A 22,980-nucleotide genomic window follows, 5' to 3' on the forward strand; every position below is an offset into this window, starting at 1 on the left:
CTTGAGCCAATCCTGCATTTACTGCATTAGTCACCATTTATCCAACAGCCACTCCAATGTTCCAGAATAATTTTAAATGTGTGAAGAGAGCTACTGGGAACTATAGAGAAGAGTTAAGTTCTAGTGGTTTTGAAGCTCTATGGTTCTGAATCCAGTAGCACCCTAACAGCCAACAAGATTTCCAGGATATAAGTTTTTGAGAGTCAAGCTCCCTTCGTTACAGACAAGTAGGAATGGAAATTCCTGAACCCTTATATCCCAGTCAGAAGATGGGAGGGGTGCTGCAAAGAAGGGAGTCACAATGCAAAGGTACAATGCAAAAAAGGTCAACATATCTGCAAGACAGTCTGGATTGGTGGTAACAGTCTCAGAACTAGCTCGCACACCTAATCCTTGTTTCTTTAGCTGCACTGGCTGAAGTTAGGTATACCACATATTTTATATATACTGAACCACAACTGAACAGGGATTCTCTTTAAACATTCTCCAAAAGACTGATCTCAACATACTGAGAATGAGACAAACTGAAAGAGCTAGGAAGCTCCCTATATACTTTATTTGGGCAACTTGAGAGAGTCTGAACAGGAACTCTGCAGATATTTGTGGGTCTTTGGACACAGGGTGTCTATGGGGCTCATTTCAGTTTTCTCCCCTTCCCTCACTCCCCACAACACATTTTGCAACTTCCTTCCTATCCCATCCTCTTATTGCTTCTCTACCAGAAGGGTAATCTCCCATTTCCCAACTGGATCAGGACCTGGAGGAGGCAGCAAAGCCAGGTTCTCCTATGTTTTCTTTCCTCCACTGGTCACTCCCATAAGGAGATGAGCCAAGTTTGGTTTTGATGGGCTTGTTTTGGACCTCACAGCATGTGCTCAATCATGCCAGCCTTTGACGACGCCCCTGGTCCTCAGTATGGAAAAAATCTGCCAAGCAAAATTGTTTTTATAAAGAAATGAATGAGGGTTTAACCAAAAATCTCTACAGATCTTGAACTTCAAGTATTCCCAACCTCTTCAATTTTGCCTATGAAATGGTTTCCTCAAACCAAGAACAATTAATGTTCTGAATATTCCAAAAAATAAAGAAACCATTGACTTTACACACTTGTACACTGCAGCCCAAGGGTAAATGGGTCAAAGAACTAACAGGTGTAGGAATACTCAACTACCTTGATTTGCAGGATCAGGGTAGGCTTTTTGGGGGGGGGGGAGCTGCTGCAACTGTGCAAGTCTCAGTGGCCTTTTATACATAAGTGGTAATAACTTATTGATAGCAACTGTGCCTCCAAATGATCCTGTCCAGGTTTGTAGGAGATTTGTAGAATTGGTGATTTCTAGTAATACTAGACAGAATTTTTGCAGCAATTCCAAAACCTGCAAAACCTTATTTATGTAGGGAGCACAGTGTAATTGCTAAAAGTAAACGACTTCTTGTCCACTTCAATTGAGTAGAATTAATTGTATTGTATGTCATTTCATACGGGGGGGAAGGAGCCATGAATTTTAGTAGTCGTTTGGTTCCTCTGAAAATTGGTAATTTCTCACTGCTTTTAGAGCAAGGGATCTTGATGGATCCGATTACTCACACCTTATCAAACCCTGTCCTAAAAAGAAAAGGAAGACATTTCTTTGTAATTTGAAGATTTGATATAAATTATTTAACATCTGCAAAAACAAGCAAAGACTGGCTTTTATATAATTCTGTGAGCATTCTTTTGATTGCTCTTCCTCTCTACTGTCACCATGAGAAAGCACCAAGTAAGTATTCATTTGTTACCCTGCCGAATTGGATAAACAAAGAATATATCAATAAAAGGACACTGTGTAACAATTCGAAAAATTCAAGCTATGATTGTAAATTGCAGGAGTTCTGATAGAAAGGGGGAAAAACTATCTGATTCGGACAAAATACAAACAGCAGCATTTCCTAAAAAGGTGACTGAACTTGTTAAAATCACTAACTTGCAAAAAAAGAAGAGACAGTAGTCAGATGGGAGAATGATTATAATTTTCCAACTACCTGAATTGTTGAAGCAGTTTCAAGCTAACCAGAAAATAAGAAACCCAATACATTGTTTACACTGTGTTGAATCTATGGGTATGGTGGACTGCTGCATTCTCCCTTCACAAATAATTCATAACTATTCAATTAATTTAGTAACTTTTAGGAGGAAAGCATCTGGACTCCTATTTGCAGTACAACAGGAAAGAATGTCCTCTCTTGGGATTGTTACAGGAGGCAGGGGTGCAAAACAATTATATAAATACATTATGACACAAGCCTAGGAAGTTTGAACTACAAGGGGCTATACCCAGTGATGCAGTCCCCAATTGCTGTCAGTTTCTCCATGTAAGGAATTGAGGGGGTTCCAAAAACCACCTAATTTTGTGAATGGTGCTATACATTCCTCTGTTATTTAGATACTAAAAAATTAGAAAGTTTGTTAATACCTACCTTTCTCCTTTGAGATAAACTGAGAGCAGCAAAGTCATTAAACAAAGATGAGGCAGGTGAAGCTAGAGGATCTACAAAAATTTAAGGGGAAAAGACACAGAATATATACTTTAACATTATATTTAGAAAAAATAAAATTCAGATTTTAAAATTTATAAACCATAGTCAGGGTTGAGAAAGACATTTTAATTACTTTATTTTAGGCTCATACAAGGTCTTCCATATACTCACTGAAACTTTTGACCGCTTTCCTTTTAACAATTGAGCTCCAGGCCATGTCAAACTGCACATGAAGCTTCCCTTTGCTTTAAAAGCAGTTTGCCAAGGGGCTTATTTCATGTCAGGTTCAAACCACTAAATCGAGGTTCTTTGGATATTGGTCTACAAATATTATATTACATACCTACATCTTCTTGGGCCTCAACTGAAACAACACCCAAAATTGATGGTCTCAATTTTTTTTAAAAAAAAAACCTTTACTGAAGTGTTTCTTGAAAAGAAATGACCAGAGTATAGCACATTATACCAGAATTGGTAAAACAGTGGCCTCAATCCACCTAAAGTTAACAGCATGTAAATGTCACTTAAACTAGTCATCATTATTGAGGTGAGCTGAATCACAGGCAGTATGTTTTATAATAATAAAGCTTTCTGGCACCAATCCCTATGGATTCATTCACAACCATGATCCGTGCAACACTTGCAGCAGTTTTCCACACCCAAGATGAATCTGGCTTTCAAAAAACAATACAAAGTAAAGATTAAGCATTAGAACTCAAAGATTATCCAAACTGCTGCATACAAAATGAGCCTACAATTATAACCATCAGTGAAAAGGCCCCCTGAACAATTGCAGCTTGCCAGATCATCTTAAACTCATCTCATAAGGCAGGGGCCTGCTCAGAAAAGGCTCAGGGAAGGGGTGAGCTGCAGCTGACCAAATCAGTTTATCAGTTCTGGTCACACAGAACAGAGTTTGACCAGAGGAGCAGACGTGTTGAACAAACCAATTAAATGGAAAGTTCATGACAACTACTTCTTTTATTATCTAGTCAAATGCCAAAACCACAGTAACTTCAAATGTATAGGGTGAATTAGCCAAATGCTAGAAAGCATGTGTCTCTTGTAAAATGAAACAATTATCTCACTGGATTGCTCTTACTTACTATACACAAAACACTGGTCTATTCTCATGAGCAACTCAGCGTGCGGTAGCTGTGGGAAAAAATTTAGCCGTTACAGACTCCATAATGCAGCAACCTATAGCAAAGCACATGATAATCCACAGCATACGCTAAATTCAGCTCACAGCCCTTCCCATGGCCAGTCAAAAGGGCCAACGAAAGCTAACCCCACTGCTAAGGTAGAGTAAGAAACCACACTAGAGCAATGCTGTACATCTAAGATGAGAGAAGAAACTGGATTTTACTTGTTAATTTTATTCTGTAAACTGCTTTGAGCATCCTTCTGAACCAAAAGGTATGAGGAAAAATTAAATAATAAAATTAATGTTAAAATTTTACAATATTTCGTGAAATTATTGTAACAATATAAATCCTTAAAACACTAACTAGGAAACATTCTAGGATTATTTTCCTTGTTCTGTATTTAGGATAAATAAACTGATTACCTGTGAGAACTCACAGGAAAGGGGAAAATCCTCTGCCTCTTCCATGGCAATGCTGCTGCCTTAGTTTTCCTTTCCCTCCTTCCTGTCCACTACCTTGACCTCCTTATTATCCGTATATGTTTCAGGCTACCTTGGCGGCAGAGACCTCTAAATGTGTTTTCATGAGAACATGTGCAGCAAGGAATGCTTTTCCTTCTTGCAATGTATGTGAGCACACATTGCTTGTACTTTCATTTTTTAAAATTCACCCTTTTAAACACTGTTTGGACTTTTCCTAAAGCCTGGTGATTCAGCCAAGTTTCTCGAAAAGTCTCCTCTATCCTTTGTAGCCATGTTTTACAATTTTTAGAAAAATGCTCCAACAGTGCTCCAAGTCTGGGATTAGAAGCAGCCTAGGAATCTATGCATGGATTTTTCAGTGCTTGGAAAGCAGTATGCCGCCACTCTTTTTGAAGCTTCCCCACAATGTAAGGACTCTTTCTGAGCACAACATGGGGCTCCTGGAGCTCTCTCCTTTGAGCAGGAGCAAAGAGAAACTTCCTTTGCTTCAGCTCAAAGGAGGAAGCCTGGGGAGCTGCGGGCAGAGCATCCATGTGGTTTACTGTACCCACAGCCAATCCAGGGAGGGGGTGAAGCTGAGTTTTGCATTTCCTGTCCTACAGGTCTTGAAGAGTTTTTTCTAGTTCACTGCTGAGCTGCAATGTCTCTTTAACCTCAACTCAGCTGTGTAGGGGAAAACAGGAAACTGAAAGGCCATGAGGAGAGGGGGTACATTTGCATCCCTCTTAGGGATGCAAAGACAAGCCTGAAAACTGGTAGAGGTGTATATTTGAACTACTCAATAATCAGGAAGCAAAAACCAAACGCTAACATGTGTATCTGGCAATTCTATGAAATGTCTACATCTAATCGTCTGGCACCTTCCATATTCACAAGGATTCATTCTAATTCATTTATTTATTTTTTAAAATGTCTAATCTGCTTTACCTCCTCAGACTCAAGGCAACTAACAATGTAGAAACTAACTTGTGTAGACACAAATTATAACAATCCAAGTTTCCAAAATTAAAATACACAAATTACAAATGTAAAAGCTCTCAAGATATAAAATATAAATGATTAGAACAAGCATAGCCAAATCTGCTGAAGAAATTTACCCTCCTCCAAATGCACACTTGAATAAGACTGTCTTACATGCACGGAAAGTAAATACAATAAAGTGATGATGCCTTCCTTACTACCCATTCTGGCAGGTCATTCTAAAGGACTGGTCCCACCACAGAAAAAGTGCAAAAATGATCTCACAGTAGATGTATGGACAGTTTTAAGGGCGGTGCAGGGAAAGATACAAGGAGATGGGGTTTGATAAATATGAGGGTCCTAGGCCACGAAGAGCTTTAAAGGTAATAACTAGCCCTTTGAATTGAGCCCAGAATAGGCAGCTAGAACAATTGACAAAGACTGGAATTACATTCCAAGCAGCCAGCCTGAGAAAGTAGCTTTGCTCCTGCCTTTTGTATAAGTGGGAGTTTCCCAGATGTCTTCAAAGAAAGGCCCCACACAGAGTTCATTACAGTAGTCCAATCTGGAGGTTATAGTAGCATGGATCAGTGGAGTCTAGATAAGGGGCCAGTTTATGATCTAGCTGTACTTGAAAGAAGGCACTTCTAGGAATAGCACCAACCTGTTTATTCATTAACAAAGTCAGGTCCCCAAGCTCTAGTCTGATTTACTATGGAAAGCTTGCCTTGGCCAATCAACACGTGCCAAGCTTTCTGCCTTTCCAACCAGCATTACCTCTGTCACCTGAGTTTTAAAAAAGATATCTCCATGTTTACATGATCAGTACATGACAGGAAATATTCTAACATTCTGAATGTTCAACTGGCTACTTATTGGCCACCAAAACACAACAGAACAAGGCATGTTTAGGTATTCTTAACTATTTGGAATTTAATCAATTCATTCTACTTATCCTACTTTATTCAAAAAGGATGAGATCCAAATCAACTGTATTACCCAATGTGTAACTGAGGGGACTTTCAAAAGCAAATCTATAGGCTGACCATAAAGATCTTGTCAGCATTTCCCAAGTATGTCCAAGTCTTTGGTTGCATTTTCAGTAATTCTCTTTGGATCATGGCGAAAGGCTGTTTCAGCTTTAAAAGGCATTTCTTTGTTTAAAATGTTTAGCCCATCCTTCATATTAACATTAACATGAAGGTTGGGTTAACTATATCAGAAAAATCTATAGAAGCCACCTCCTGAAAAACACTAACTGAGGTAAAGTTAAACTTTTAATGTTCTGGTTCCAGTTAAAGAGCTCTCTCAACTATTTTCCATGTAACATTTTAAAACAGATTTTAAGAACAAAAACGCTCTTACCATGGCCCGCATATGACTTGGCACTGTCATTGAGAAGGCTAGGAGAACTGCTGCTATTTGTCATCCTCTGCAGAAAGTGAAAAAACAAAATTGCAGTCTTTGAAAAAAGTTATTTGGACCATTTGTAGCTTTAATTCAATATTTAAAATGGATACTTGTTACAAGATGGTTAACTGAAAGCATAATTATCTTAGGATATGCAAACTGGTGAAAGTTGAAACAAGACACCCGGAATCCAGTTTCAGCAAGAATCTCCTCTCTCTAGCTCCTGGGGACCATCACTGAGGCCAGAGGGAGATCAAGAAACCACCAGAGGAATACTGAACTTTGTCATCTGCATTGGATTTTGGTTCCTGAGAGTTGCACAGGGAACCAATTTTGACTTAAAAGTGAGGTAAGACAGGTAATAAAGAAAAAGTTATAAGAAGAAATCAGTAACTAGATGAGTATTTTTAAAAAGCCATGAGCAGCATAAATATGTGGAAGTAATAGTATACTGTACTGTACTGTACTGTACTGGTAACATAGACTGAAATATCTTTTATGTCAGTGGTTCCAGCTGTAAAAAATGTAAAAGGAGAAAGGGTATGAAGACGTTACATTAATCTCCCATTAATTCTTCACTATTTTCAACACAAAGATCAACAAAGGATACATCCTGTGAAGATAAATCTCAAATGTGGGAAGCCACTTTGTGTGAACCTACTTAGCCAACAAAAATTAGAATCAACGACAGCAAACAAAGTTTCAGCTGCCTGACTGGCATTCAGTCATTCATTCCCCATAGTTATATCCTACCTTCCTGCCAAATCAATGTTACCTAGGCAGTTAAGTTAGAACATACATACATAATAAAAAATACAATCATAAAATCAGCTATAATCAGTTAATGCATATATAAAATCCCAAACAGCAAATTAAAATAAAAGGAAGGAAGGAGAAAGCAATGAGAGAATGTAAAGCAGAACAAAAAAGTCTTTATCCCAGCGATAGAAGCTAATGGACAAATATCTCTGGGGACTGAGTTCCATAATCTTGGTGCCATGACCAAGAAGGCCCTCTCTCAGCTTGCCACCCACCTAAATTCAAAAAGCAGGGGCATCTGATGCAGGGGCCTCAGAAGATGACTGTAGTGGTTAAGTAGGTTGTACACAAGTAGGTAGTCCTGAAAATACCTCTGTTCCAAACTTTAAAAGTCATCATTAGCACTTTGAATTGGCCCAGGGAACAAATGGGGAGCCAGTGTAGACGGACCGAGACTGGAGTGACAGAGTTCCTACAACCCACTCCACCTAGCAATCTGGCTGCAGTATTCTATACTAAACTGCAGTTTCTGAGCACTTTTTAAGGACAGCCCCATGCAGAATGCATTGCAATAATCTAATCTAGGTGTTACCAGGGCGCCCCCTAGGGTCACTAGATCTCTTCTGCCTAGGAAAGGCTGCAGCTAGTAGGCCCACCTGCAGCAGAATCCCAAACTATGGACCTGCACTTTCAGGGGGGGAGGGGGAGGCAATCTCATCCAGAGTAAGGGGCTCCTCAAATCCTAGGGCAGTCCTTCTGCCAACCAGTAGTACTTGACAGGATTAAGCTGGTCAAGCTGGTCAATGATACTTTTGCATATTTTTTTTAAAAAATGAAATGCCATGACACAAACTATTTCAGTAGTCTCAGTGAACTTGATTAATTTTTTAAAAAAATTTAAAAGTCAATGCTGTGCAAAAATATTTGAACCCATCTTAAGAACTTGAAAATCATGTTTTCAGTATAGAGGTAGCTATGAAGAGGTAAAAAAACACACAACCAAGAAACAAAACCTTTTCTAGAATACAAGTAGTCTTTTTTTTAAATTTAGGATTTATAGAACTACATAGTTCCAAATGTCAAAGTCTTCCACAAATGTAAGTGCTCACCACAAGACGGAACATACTGACAGAACTAGATTGGGAAAAAACCCTACACCCTTCCCCCCTCCCCCCCACACTTTTTTTTTCACTTCCACACAGAGGACACTCAGTTCCATGCTGATCCTTTGATTCAGTATGCACCACACTGTTGCTATGGTTCCAAATATGTCATAATGTCAAATACGTCATAAGATCCTCCATCATATTCAGCCCCGCCCCCCTCTCTCTCTCTCGACTAACTTCACTAAAGGGCTCTGAAAAATATGGTGGTTCTGTCCAATAGATACCGAATCAAGAAACTATATAAAGGGCTTGTTCTCCAGAGATTCTAAATGGGCAGCAGGCACACCATCTCAGCTTTTTTCTTTTTTTCAAGACAAGCATATTTTTATCTCTGGCCCAGGTAATAGGACAGGAAACAAGAAGAAAATGCCTGTAGAATCCAGAGGAGACAGATGCGAATAGGATTTTCAGACTGTCAATGGGACAACTACCTATTTTTCACAGGCTTTGCAAAACTCTTTTACAGACTTTGAAGTACACCCAACTGGCTTCGCCACTCTTTCAAATATCTTCACTGGAAATGTGACTGCTCTGAGCTTAACCTTCCAACCACCCTGCCCTATTTTAACCAGTGAAGACCCCAATAGTTCTTTCTCGACTCTGGAAGGGTTGCTTGTTTTGAAAGAGCCACCACTCTTAACTTAGCTTTTGGTTCAAGGATTAAAACAAGAGTCGTTTAACAGTCCTTTTTTACATGGTTGGTTATGTGTTTGCTCCAATTTGACTTTCACCAGGGTTAGAATTTTATTTCCTCATCATCACTGTGATCTGTTCCCACTTTTTTGCTGAGACAGCCAAACAGCCCTAGACGTTGTTTCTTTAGGTTCCTGCTACAGTTTTATCAGTAGAAAGGCAGAAACATCAATCACTGCCCAATAAACCTCTTCCTTTTCTATTTTGCCATCCCTACTTCACAATGAGCTGCAATCTACCAAGAAGGTAGAATCTGGAAGACACTACCTTTTGAATTCCTGGGCCTAGAGGACCAAACTCCTGTGCTTCAGCAGAAACTATGATAAAGAAAAAATAGTACCACATGGGCCTGATGCTTGTATAACTGTCCTACAGGACAGGCAGAAATTTGTCAAAATCTCAGCACTCATATGGGAAAGCATTTATATGGCCTTACAACATGGAAAATGAGCAGATGCAGAGAACAGCATGAATATGCAATGTCAGTCTATGAAAGGTGTGAAGAAATGCTTTCATTTTCAGATTTGGACTGTATCAAAAATCTCACCCCCCCCCCCAGTTTCTAAGCTGCACCCAGCTAGTTATGCAGATTTCACTTTCTGCCAAAAGCTGACACTTCCAGGTGCCAGGGGCAGGAGGGGGGGGGAGGGCACCAACAGAGATTTGGAGGTCTAAAACGCCACAGAGGACTCTTCCTCTGGCTTCAGGAAAAGCCTCTCTGACATGCCCAGTGGATAGACAAAGGGAGATAATAAAATCTCCCAGCACAGAAAAGAGGGTTTCTTTGGCCAATTGGATCTGGAAGCTGAAGGAACTAATGGGGGAGACTTGACCCTCTCCATGAGGAATTCCCAAAAAAGCCAAGTGGTGGCAGCGGGTATGAGAAGTAGAGAAAGCCCCTCCAAGGGTTGAGTGGTATGTGCCAAGCAAAAACCTGGACTACAATTGGTTAACCCCAGAGGGTGCAGAAGAGGGATCAGAACTCATGAGTGAGTGGGGTTGTTCCACCACAAAAGGAATCAAAAGACAAGAAAGATCTAAGGGCTAAAGGCAAGCCAAATGATGAAATTAAAGAACATGTTAAAGTAGGAGAGAACATGATGACACTTTCCAAATATTTAATAGAAGTCAAAGAGGATGGACAACAATGATTTACCCTATATGTCATATTACCCTGGGGAGAGGGGAAGGCTAGGTACACAATATATGCAGGAAAATTCTTTCCAAGAGCCATATTTTGAGCTGAGTAATAGAGAAATGGCTTGTCTTTCTGCTATCTACTTATCCCTACAGGAGCAATATTTAACTTTCAACCACAGTGGGGCACTAATATGTCTAGAAGAGTGGTTATTATTAAAGTCCATCTCTCGTTAAGCAGCCCAGCCACTCATTCACTCAAAGCAAACAAGCAAAGAGCTTGAAGGCACCTCCATGTATGTAAAAAAACAAAACCAGAGACTGGGACAAGGGCCTTCTTAAAGCCATCTACCCATCCCTCATCGTGAGCAAGGATAGCTGAGAAGCACAGTAAGAGAACATTTACTTAACTAACCCTCTATACTACTTGCTATGCAACAGTCCTTCTATACTGCTTTTCTGCAATAGTAGTCACCAGTTCAGCACAGCCTTATGCAGATGTTCACATACTCCTGGAGATGGGGAGTAGTTAAAGTGTCCTTTGTCCATATCTCAGTCTATTCAGCTGAAATTAACTGAGGAACCTAATAAGAGCTCCTTTTAACTGGGAGAACTGATGGAGTTTGTAGCTCTTTCACTACTAGCATGTACAGTAAACTCAGTAAAAGCTATTACATTCCTTGCTGGGCAACATCCCTGAGTATGGATTTATCTTACTACATAAAAGCCGAGCCGTACTGACAACTACTCACTTTTTATCCTGGCACAGGCGCACTGAGGGCCCTGCGGGTGCACCTGCACCCCCATAAAAGGTGAGTTGTCAGCCCAGCCTGGCGTGCCTTTGCAGCCACTGCAGGGCCTTTGGAGGGCTGTGCCAGGCCTCCCTGCCGTCTGCTCCAGGCCTCTGAGGAGCCGGGGAGGCACAGTGTCAGGGCATTACAGTGCTGCAGCCCTGAATACAGTCTCCCAAGACCCTACAGCAAGAGCCAGTTGTATTGTTTCACACAACAGGCACTGGTGCTAGTTCTCCATATTTGACAAACAATTTCTCTTTACAGGGAAATATAGTAAGGTATCACATTTAATACACAGAGTTTTTGCACTATAGGGAATATCACAATACATCATTCTTTCCAACAGCCGTATTTTGAGCTGAGTATAGCAGAAAAGCATATATACATACAATAGATATCATACATCTTACTTTTGTTGTAACTTCATTTTAGAACACAAAACTCCACCTCATCTCTTAGAATCTAAGACCAATCCAGCAGGATCAGACAAAAGGTATATCTATCCAGCATCCTGTTTCACACAATAGTCAATGAGACTTCCCCCAGAATGCCTACAAGCAGGATATGGAGCCTGAAGCCCCCACACAAGTATTCAATGCCTCTGAACATGGAGGCTGAATTTTGCTGTCAGAGCCACCGATAGACCTATCTCCCATGAACTTGTCCAATCCCTTTTTAAGCCATTGAAGAGTCCTCACTACATTATATGGCAGTGAATTCTAAAAGTTACCAGGGGCGCCAGAAACCCTGGCGCCCGCGGCTGCCACTATGTGCGCTCACACGCCCTGCCCCCAGACTGCGTGATGATGTCACTGCGTGACATCATCACGAAGCCGCCTCCATTGGCTGGCGGGTGGCTGGGACTGCGCACAGAGGCTCCGCACGCCGCCCCGGATGCTTGCCATGGCTGGCCCACAGCTGCTGCGCCCAGCCAGGGGTGTGTGTTGGCAGTGGCACAGGGTTGGCCGGCGGCAGCAGCTGCAGGCCAGGCACGCCAGCTCTGTGGCGCGCGCCCCCGCCCCCCTCCAGTGCCTCAGCACTCAACAAGGGGGCCAGGCCTGCCTCAATGGGTGCGCCGGCCCTGAAAGTTACTGAGTATGCATTCTACAGAGTACCTTCCTTTGACAGATCTGCACCTATTACTCAGCAACTTCAATTGGTACCTGTGAGTTCCAGTATTATAGAAAAGAGAACATTCTATCCACTTCCTCTGCTCAATGTATGATTTTATAAACATCTTATGCAATTTTTCCCCAAACTGAACACTAAATTCTCTACCCTTTCCACATAATGAAAATGTTCTAGACCCATGGTCATTTCAGTTGCCCTTCTCTAGCACTACATCCTTTTTGAGGTACAGCAATCAGAATTATACACAGGATTCTTAATGTGAACACATCACTGATCCCTTTCCCAATGATCCCTAGCATGAAAATTGCCTTTTTTACCACTGATATTTACCAAGTTAATTGAACTATCCACCACAAACCCATGACCTTTTTTAATTGCTCACATACTGTTCAAACCCCAGTGGATATACAAAATCAGTCTAGCCCCAAATACAATTCATTTTACGCTTACTGACAGTGAACTTCATTTGCTACACTGATGTCCAACCCACTCTTCACCTTGAAGAGCCTCTTGGAGATTTTCACAATCCACTTTGCTTTCCACCATCTTAATAATTTCCATCATTTGTGGAGGGGCCATAGCAGAGTGGTTAAGCATCTGCTTGGCATGCAAAAACTTCCAAGTTCAATCCCTAGGCATCTCCACGAATGAGTAAGTCAATGCTTAACTAATTACTGATCCACAAGAGGAGCAGTCTTATCTGATGACTACTAAGTTTACTCAGATTTTTGGTTGTCACAGGTTTTTTTTTTAGGAAATCCAAGTTTCACCTCTTCTTTTTCCATATAGTTTTAATATCCTCAAAGAACAACAAAAAATAGTGAAGCAGAAAGCCTTCGCAGAATCCATTCTGATTTTTCCTCAGCAAGGCTTGTATTTTTTATATAGTGAGTAACTTTCAAAGGGGTTTCCACCAATTTATCCATACATTAAGCAAACTGGTCTTTAATTTCCTAGATCCCTTCTGGAAAGAAGTACAGTTTTGGGCCAAGCTGCCATATTAATGTTAAAAGATAAACAATACTTCATCTGAATTCTTTAAGAAGACTTAGGTGTTTGTCAGCTGGTCTCAGCAACATTCGTTTTTATTTGTCAATTAGCCATAGAAGTTTATCTGATCACCTTTATTTGATTCAGTCTTCAGAACCCTTCCCTAAGAAGAGCAGCTGTAGAACGGGTAGCTGTCCTTCTGTAGTAAAGATCAATGAAAAGCAAGTATTGTGCTCCACTACAATTTCCTGATCCTCCTTTAGCAATCCTCCAACTCTTTTATTGTCCAGTGGTTCAACCTCCTTCCAGTTTGGTTTCCTACTTAGGATGTACTTAAATACATTTTTACAGTTTGTCTCACTGATTTATAGCACTCTATATGGTGGTGAGAGCTGCTATTTAAGAACCAGAAATTAAAAGTTCTGATGGACACACAACGCTCATTACATGATCCTCTGGAGTTCAGAGACTATTCACAATTACTGCACAATCATAGAACACTGGAAGAAAGATGCTGGAGAATAAAGTTAGCCACTCATTGAAACTGAACAAAACAATTTTCTGAGGAACTAATAGCGCATACGACTGAGCGAAGCCTTAAATGGTCACTACTTTTAGGCACACAGATATAAAAGCTACCATTTTAGAGATTCCAGAATACAGCTGGCAAATGCTGATTGCTCACATTACTTTAACTGTACCAAGATTACTTACACTGGAACTGACCTTCACTCAGCTGCCAAAGTAAACAGGAGTAACATGACCTGAAGTCAGTATTCAAATTTTGGCTCCGTTTAGCAATATATGTGCAATGGAGGAACCTTACAAAAATTCATTCTGCATATAGATGCAAGACAAATTAAGTACAAAATACTCAAAGCACCAATCATTTACACTCATGCAACCTTAAAACAAAGCAGGACAGAAACAACACCCAGGAAGAGACAAAGTAACAAGCCAATCTCTAAGATTAGATAGATTTATATCATCTTTACTCAAAAGAAAGATGGTACTCCTGAATATAAGATGACCTATGGCAGGGCTGGCCAGTGCCTGGATTGCCAGGAGCACTAAGCCCTTAGAAGGTGAGGCAGATGTCCAAGTGCCAGGGGTCTCCCCCTAGCTCAAGAACAAGCCTGACTCACTATTTAGCTTGATGACAGGCATTTATTCAGAGCATCATACAGCCAGGCCAGGAAGTAGACAACAGCACCCGTCCCGCCACTTACACTGGAAATCCTTCTTGCATTGCCACTACAAAGAGCCTCTTGCTGCTGCTTTCCTAACCTACCACCATCAGCCTGGTCAAGCTGCCTCACAGCCCCATCTTCTCCCAGCTGCTGCTGCTGCTGCTTTCTGCTGGCCCTTCTCAGGCTCAAGGACATCATTCACAAGCTGCTCCACCTGAGGCAGGCCTTCCCCTCCTGGAGAGTCAGCTTCTCCTGGGGACCCCTTCCCTTCCACCAGCATCTCTTGGCTCCCTGCAGGCAGCAGTTCCCCTGGCTCCACGTGGATATGGCCCTCTAAGTAGCTGACCCCAGCAAATACATCCTAAAAAATGTTATACACATTTTTTAAAAAATTACTGGACATAGCTCTAAACTGTATGCAAATATAAGATGACCCCTTTTCTGGATGATCTACGGGGGGTGCACTAGCCTTACATTTGAGTAAATAAAAGAGACTTGTTAACTGTGATGCTGCTGCAGGGTTGATCTGCAAATCAACATTCCCTAGAGAATTTATCATTGGCCCACTAGTTTTGCTACTGACAATTTGCGCTTTATGAATTATGGGATCCAAGAAACGAGATGACCACCAACACACACATATAATTTTTTTAACTCGCAGCCTCTGAGTTTAACCTTGGAGTTCAAATGCTGTCAGTTCTAATGACTGAAGCAAAAAGTGGAAAACCACAATCCAGGGAATTGAATACTCACTAAAGCTAACAAATTAATTTATAACCTTTTATTAGATATATTAGTATAAAGTGTACAAGTGCAGAATCAATATAAACAACGTTAATATCTTTAGCAATTAATATAAGCAATGTTCTCCTAAAAAAAGCATTCATACAAAAATACATGCTATAAATGGTATTCTAGTCCACTAAAGGCATCGGCCAGGCAATAAATAACCAAGGTTTTTGGTGCGCCAGGTCTGACACACAGGGAAGCGTTATATGTGTCTGCTGATCTGGGGTGACATGGACTGAGGACCCCTGATGAAATTGTAACATATGAAACAAGAGAACTTCAGCCTGGCCGCTTGTCGAGTTCTCTGAAGGATTAAGTCCTGACACTTCTGGATCCATCTACAGAAAGAAAAAGACAGTGAATGTTCAGTTTGGACTTTGGTCTTTGACCTGTCCCTCACTTACCTGTTGGATTTTGTACATTTACACGGAGCACCATGGATTCACGCACCTATAAAACTATACAATCCATGGTGTTGTTGGACTTTTGGTTATTTATTGCCCGGCTGTTGCCTATAGTGGAATAGAGTACCATTTATAGCATGTATTTTTTGTATGGAAGTATTTTTGTATGGATGTATTTTTGTAGGAGAACATTGCTTATATTAATTGCTAGAGATATTAACATTGTCTATATTGATTCTGCACTTGTACACTTTACACTAATATACCTAATAGAAGGTTATAAATTAATCTGTTCACTTTAGTGAGTACTCATTTCCCTGGATTGTGGTTTTCCACTTTTTGCTTCAGTTTTTCTGTCTGGGGAGGCTTGCCCTGTATGATTGAGTCAATTCTAATGAAGCAATCTCCCACCTCAACCATACCTCAAATACTGCATATGCTGCTCGCTGTAAAAAAAGCAGACAAAACTCAGGACATATCTATTCAACACTACTATGCTGACTTCATTGTAGTGAAACTTTCATTTACCGACTGTCTTTCACACTTATTATTTGCCTGTCTCCAACTTGAACTCATGGTCATTTTCCACGGATACAGGCTGCAGTAACTAGTTTTCCTACAACGGATGAATCAGCAAGATTTGTTGCTTAAGATTTCTTTGAAAAAAGGGCTCCAAATTTACAGAATTACTACACTTTTCACATTTTCACATCTAGTCACATACATCACCTTTTGGGAAACCAAGAGCAGGTACAAAAATCAGCCAAGGAACTACAGACATTTTTGGTCATTAATGCTTCCTGAAACCTTTATGTAGTTCATAAACAGATATCTGGCTTCAGAGCTCCTTCCATGACCTTCTTTCTTCTCCCAAACCATCCCTGCCTTCAGAACAAAGATAACTATGCCAGCAGACCCCATGCTCAAATGAACATGGGATCTGCCAATGCAGTCACAGCCTTATGTGCAGCGAGGAGGGGTAGGTAACCAAATATGTAAGCCCAACAGCTGCTCCCAATCTCACCATCTGTAAAGACTGGCATGGAGAAGCAGCATCTGAATAGGATGGCAAAGTCCCAGTTCCTATTGCATTGATTCCAAAACTGGTAGGAAGAATTAACCAGCTGCTGATCCATTGTAAACTAGTTGACAAGTTCAGATAGACCCAAAGTTGCAAGGAAAACAAACAATAAAAAGAAACTAATTTGCTGCAGAAATAATTATAATCCTTGGTACACTTCATGCTAGCTGCAAAGCTTCTCAGATGAAGCATTACCTGCATCATAGGATATTTTGTTTCCGCGGGACTTCCAAATCCATTAACACCAATGAAACTGGTACTGAAGTAGGAGTCTGTAAGACTAGCTTCAGCTAGGGCACTTCCATCTATCCCTGGAACTGGAAAAAAAATGGAAAACTAACTTTAGAGAATACCACCATTACAGACACTTAGCATGCAAGTTAAAAAGCCCAAGTGAACCTGAACTTGTCAGATCTCAGAAGCTAGGTAGGGTCGGCCTTGGTTAGTAATTGGATGGGAGACCTCCAGCGAAGACCAGGGTTGCAGAGGCAGGCAATGGTAAACCACCTCTGTTAGTTTCTTGCCATGAAAACCCTGCCAGGGGTCGCTGTAAGTCAGCTATGATTTGAAGGCACTCTCCACCCACCACACGTACTTTAAACTCATACATACCTATAACCAAGAGAAAAACTGCTACAATAATAACCGCCATGAGCCTCACAATTTGATACTCTCAGCAAGCTTCAGCTGCCCTCAGCAAGAGCTGTGACAAACTATATCTATCCTAAAATGCTGTATTTTGTTTAGCACAGGGTCAAACATATGAATGCATTTTTTTTCATTCACCCGCCAAGGATTAAGAAGCCCTTTATTCTGGGTGGGAAGGGGAGACGTTACATATTGGCAGTCTCGATGACACAGCTAAGCCAAGGCAGGTGCATGTGACCAGCTCTACAATTAGAATAAACAAATCTGGGGGTAAGGACTAATAAGAATAACTGGGCAAATGGAGCAAAGGGTGAGCAACCATGCACTGAAAGTTATTTTATAGGCATATAATTTTCTGTGAACTAAGAGAAAAGTTTCTGAAATGTTATTAAGGAGACCCAGTAATGATACCATTTTCCCCACCCTATACCAGTAGAAATTCTCTTTTTATCCTACTAGTACTGAAGATAGAAGGTACATAAAAGGTAGGATGGAAGAAGTGGCTCCAAATACTTGATACTGATTTACTTGCTGAAGCATCTGGCCTTAGAAAGGGCAATTGTTTGAGGAAAGAAATGGAACCTGTACCAGCTGTACATACAGCAAAAGGCAGGAATAGGAGAAAGAAATAAACAGGCCACTGAAGTTTTACCCCTGCCCCACTCACCTCCAGGCTTCATTACCTAAAGTAAGGAGAATCTGGGTTTAACTACATAACCTCTGGGTTCAGTGATTACCTTCTGAACATGATGAAGGTAGCAAAGGACAGAACATATGAATCCAAGACCCACTACTCCGAGTCTCATCTCCTATAGAGATTGGCGAAGAGAGGAAGTCTATAAACAGACCTAAAGGTGACTGAATAATGAAAAAATTAAGTGGGTCTTCCTGACAAGCCCATGCAAATTAGCACATCTTAGAAGTTCTGTTTGTTTCATCACTTTTATATAAGTGAAGTCTGGTAATGTCTCATTTTTAAAAAGAAATTTAAAATGTCTGTTTGGGAGAAATGTTGCTTTTCGTGGAAGATGCAAAAGCAGACAATATATAAGGTTAAAAGTTACTCTGCTCAACATGAATGTATACTAGATGCTTCTGTTGGATTGTCAAAAATGCAATGCAACATTTTTAGTGCAACACATGCTACAGGTTAAGATAATGGATAAAACTGAATTAAGTATTGTTATTCACTATCAGTGCTTGTAACCTGCATTTATATGCAGGATAGCATGCATAGCTACAGATATTTGTTTTTCACTTTAGTAAAAAGTGCTGGTTATGTGGAGCTTACTGCTGACCTATTTTTCCATTTTAGAAACCTCAGCCATATGCCTCCATCAAGAGTACTGTGTGCATTGCTCAGTATTACAGTCAGTGCTGCATTCTATGGCTTTATGTGCTAATATTATGACCATAACCAGAGAGGTCTCCAATATCCCATCTACTACCAAATTCATAGTCTGTTTTAGAGAAAAGTTGACAGTTGCTGTTTTAATTTGCTTTTAATTACAACTGCACAAAATATTTGTCAATGGTTTCAGGTAGGTAGCCATGTTGGCCTGCAGCAGAATAGCAGGATTTGAGTCCAGTGGCATCTTAGAGACCAGTAATATTTTCAGGATATAAGCTTTCACAAGCTTTTATCTGAAAAAGGGAGCTTTGACTCTCAAATCAATGATAACTTCTAGACAAAAATAACAACAACAAAACTCTCCAAAAACTGCTAAATGATTTTATGTATGTCACTCTATATTAAAAACTTGGAGCTTCTAGCATGTTTACATAGACAAAAATCAACTGCATTTCAAGTAGCTCCCAACTAGCTCAGCAACAGCACAGCTGAATGGCTTTCTACTGCCCGGGTATATTGTTGGGGGAACTGCAGAATGGAGGACGGTGAGAAGTGGCAGTATTAAGAGGACAAGAGTGTCAAGTAGTACATATTAAATATTAAACCTATATTGCTAATAATGCAGTAAAATATATAAAATAAAATAAAGACAGCCACCTCCAAAAACATTCCTCTTTGATAACTGAAACCTTGAACCAGGGCCTTTTCAGACTTGGGACCCTAATTAATGCCCAAATGCAACATGGGGTCCCACAGGGCTATTTCTTTTAACTGTATGTACATTTTTACCCACCCACCCCATTCTCAGAACATTTTACTTGCACTATTGATACAACCTTCCTTTTTAGCTGAGTTTTATCTGGTGCCTGAGTTAGGATCCACCAACTACAGAACAGGGATATCTTCCTCAGTATCCCTCAAGTGTTAGAGTTCTTGGGAGTGCTCTGTCAAAGTTTTGGAATAAACAGAATTACACTGACAGCAAAGGATACGAAGATAACATTTAGGCAACATTTTCTAGCAATGTTAAAATAAAAAGGCAATCTTTTAAAGCTCCGTTGCTAAATATGAGTAATGCTTTTATATACTTATATAAAACATTTATTAGCCCATTTTCTCATCAGGCACCTAGGACCCAAATGTGAGAATTACTCTTCCAACGGTGAAAAGTACTCCTGGTCTTTCCTCACATGAACACCATCACTCAATAACTCTAGAGGATCTTTCAAGACAATGATGAGGTGCAAAAAAAATAACACATGGAGAGTAAATTTAATAATCTCAAAAAATCTATATCCAGTATCTCTCAGGTAGGTCTGTGTTTAGCTTCTGAAACAAATTCTGAGTAGAGAGATAAGAACTAGATATCATGCTACAGCAGCATCTATACCATATTACTATACTTCCATTCATCTCCTGTAAAGAAATTTTGCAGCCAAGTTACTGTGATTCCCAGTATTAGAATTCTAGGTAGAAAATGCCAGAAATAGGCGATTAGATCAATTTCATATAGCATTCTCATATCTTTTCAGTTAGAGAAAGCCACAATATGTTTAAAGTCAACTGCACATAATAGTCACATCTGTGTTCTTTAACTCCCTTTCAAGTGGCAATGGAACACCTCTAAGCTGGACTGACCCAAATATCCATTCATGCAGTATGATTTATTACTCTACTTCTTTCTGTCCTTTATGCAGTGATGCACACAGCATTTTAACAGGTGCAAGTTCTATCTTTTTCACCAAGACTCAAGCCATCCTATTTACCTATATCTCTTAAAAAGCAGTTTTGGCTAAGGCAGAGAGTAAAACTATATTCAGAAACCTTCCAAGATCTCCTCTCTTTTCAAACAAGGCTATCTAGTCAGGCCCATTAGCAGTTTTAATTAACCTGACTCAATCTTTTCTTAGATTCCAATACAGAACATTCCCCATACCCAAATCCAGTACTGCAAAGGAAAATACTATTACCAGTTTTAATTCTATCATCTTCAATGTATCCTCTCTCAACAAAAAGAGACTCTGTTGTCTTATAACACTGCCTGGTTTAATGGACCCACTTTAAAAATCCACAGGCCCCACTAAAAACACAGTGGCCAGCATCATATTATCAAATACCAATTACTCTGAAACCATATCGGTTTATGAAAGTTAAATTTATCACATTTTTTCATTATCCTCATGTTGTTTTAGACATATCCCTTTCTTGCTAGCATTTTTGTTAAGTACAAAGAATAGAAATGATCATACTTAACACACAAGAATTATACAGCAGCGTTACAATGGTACACGAACTGCCACAGATCTGATTTGGTATGGTCCCTCCATCACAACATGCTTACAAACACATTAATGCATTCAAAATGCACTAAATAGAATCTGATAATTACCTTCACTGTAAGGTCATATGCTCACTTAAAACCAACATTTAGAACTATATATTTTAATATGCTTTATTTGTACTCAGTTGAATTGTCAGTAGCCCTTGCTTTTTTCATTTCACAAAATTCTGACATACATGCAGCCTTTAAGTACTAAACTGTCCAGCAACAACAGAATATTACACATCTGGACAATGATTTCAAATATATTACAAAAGATTGTCTCAGTGAGACTTGTTAAATAGGAATCAATGTCTAACTTGTGAATGGAACCAAGGTAGTATATACAACTCATTATTCAAGAATTCTCAGTGCTTACTTAATATTCCAGAAGCACCTATAAGACTAACAAAATTTGTGGTAGGGTATACCCTACCACAAGTTTTGTTAGTCTTATAGGTGCTACTGGATTCTTGCTCTTTTCTACTGCTACAGGCAGACTAACATGGCTACCAATCTTTATTTAATATTGTAAAGGTAAAGCCAACCTTCAAGAGTCTAGTGCACAAGTCAACCAGCATTATTACAGAAATAAAGCTGTATTCTATGATGTAGATTTTTTTAAAACCCAGATAATTTCTTAGTAACAACTGTGCTATTGCTAGGCCACAAATAATTGACACACAAATCACACTGAGTATTGTAAGGTCATTCTTTCAATAGACCAAATCATTGTAATTATAATAGAAACATTAATTTTAATTTCAATCCTTAATTGTTTTGTCCCATATTCTAGGTGTTATGCTTTGCCTGAGTACCACAGGAAACACAGCTCAAACGTTCAGCTTTAATAGTTCTTTCTTTTTTAAAAAAAGAGAAAAAACCTTACTAGCTCATCTTAAAGATGGCATTCTTTTGTTTTCTTTAACTATTTAGGATTCCTACAAAGGCACGAGTAGCTCACAGTTGCTTTGACAGTAAGCCTGCAAAATATGCTTCTTGCTAGCTGAGAGGGTAGTAATACTGTGGCTATCAGAACCAATCAGATTTCATTTTAGAAAAGCAAGATGACTCAGTCTCTGAGGCCAAGTAAAAATCAGCATCTACTACTACTGTAAATTTTGTACCTTATGCTGGATTGCCATTCTTTTCACCAAAGATTAACATTCTATCAAGACTTAAATGTGGCACATGAAATGCATGAGAACACATACATCTCATGGCTGGAACATTCTACAGAAAACCATCTCTTCAATGCCCAGGAGTTTGATTAAGATAGCAGTATATTCTAATAGCCACTCCCATTATGTGTGTGTTGTATTAAAGCATAATACATTCACGTTTCTGCAAATTTCATCTCAGACAGGTAAAATGAATGGTAAAACCATAACATGCAATTCATTTTCCCTTTGAAGTTACAATGTTTTTTGCAAAGCTTGTATCACTAATTAAGAAGAGCATCATTCCTGCATCCAATCTGTGGCAAATCACTTTGAAGACATTTCATAAGAATTACAGACTAGAAGCAATACAAACACCTAACAGAGTCAAAATGTAGGCAAGTCCAGAACGCTCTAGCTTTGGATTCCCTGAATTGAGCAGGTTGGACTAGGCAACCAATAGACTCCCTTCAACTTTTGGAACTCTAACAGAGCAATCCTATGCAGAATTACTCCAGTCTAAACCCACTGAAATCAATGGACTTAGACTGGAGTAACTTTGCACAGGACTGCATTATAACAGGTATAAAATGGTATAGAATATTGGAGAACAGCATAATACACATTATTACTTTTTCTACAACACAATGACTTTCTGTAATCACCTTAAGGTAAAGATCAATGTGTATTACCAGCTGACAAAGGACTTCAACAATAGTGCTGCTGTGGTACTATCCCATGCACAGAAAAGCCCATTTTTATCCCTTTTGGGCAGGGGGGGGGCAAAAACCATATTCATTTCTTAATAAATTTAATGCTAACATCTAGGTGAACCTCCACTGCAAATTAC

General features: G+C 39.7%; 1 protein-coding gene across 3 annotated transcripts in view; it reads right to left on the reverse strand.

Moving 5' to 3' along the window:
- PAN3 (poly(A) specific ribonuclease subunit PAN3) overlaps positions 1 to 22,980 on the reverse strand; it is a 74,641-nt gene that overhangs the window by 49,400 nt on the left and 2,261 nt on the right. For all 3 annotated transcript variants that reach the window (XM_054973056.1, XM_054973055.1, XM_054973057.1), the window contains exons 2-4: positions 16,847 to 16,968; positions 6,473 to 6,539; positions 2,458 to 2,528 (exon numbers count right to left, since the gene is read on the reverse strand). In XM_054973056.1, the coding sequence (XP_054829031.1) occupies positions 2,458 to 2,528; positions 6,473 to 6,539; positions 16,847 to 16,968 (260 nt within the window). The remainder of the gene's footprint in view (positions 1 to 2,457; positions 2,529 to 6,472; positions 6,540 to 16,846; positions 16,969 to 22,980) is intronic.

Source organism: Eublepharis macularius, chromosome 3 (assembly GCF_028583425.1).
Source record: "Eublepharis macularius isolate TG4126 chromosome 3, MPM_Emac_v1.0, whole genome shotgun sequence".
Taxonomy (NCBI): Eukaryota; Metazoa; Chordata; class Lepidosauria; order Squamata; family Eublepharidae; genus Eublepharis; species Eublepharis macularius.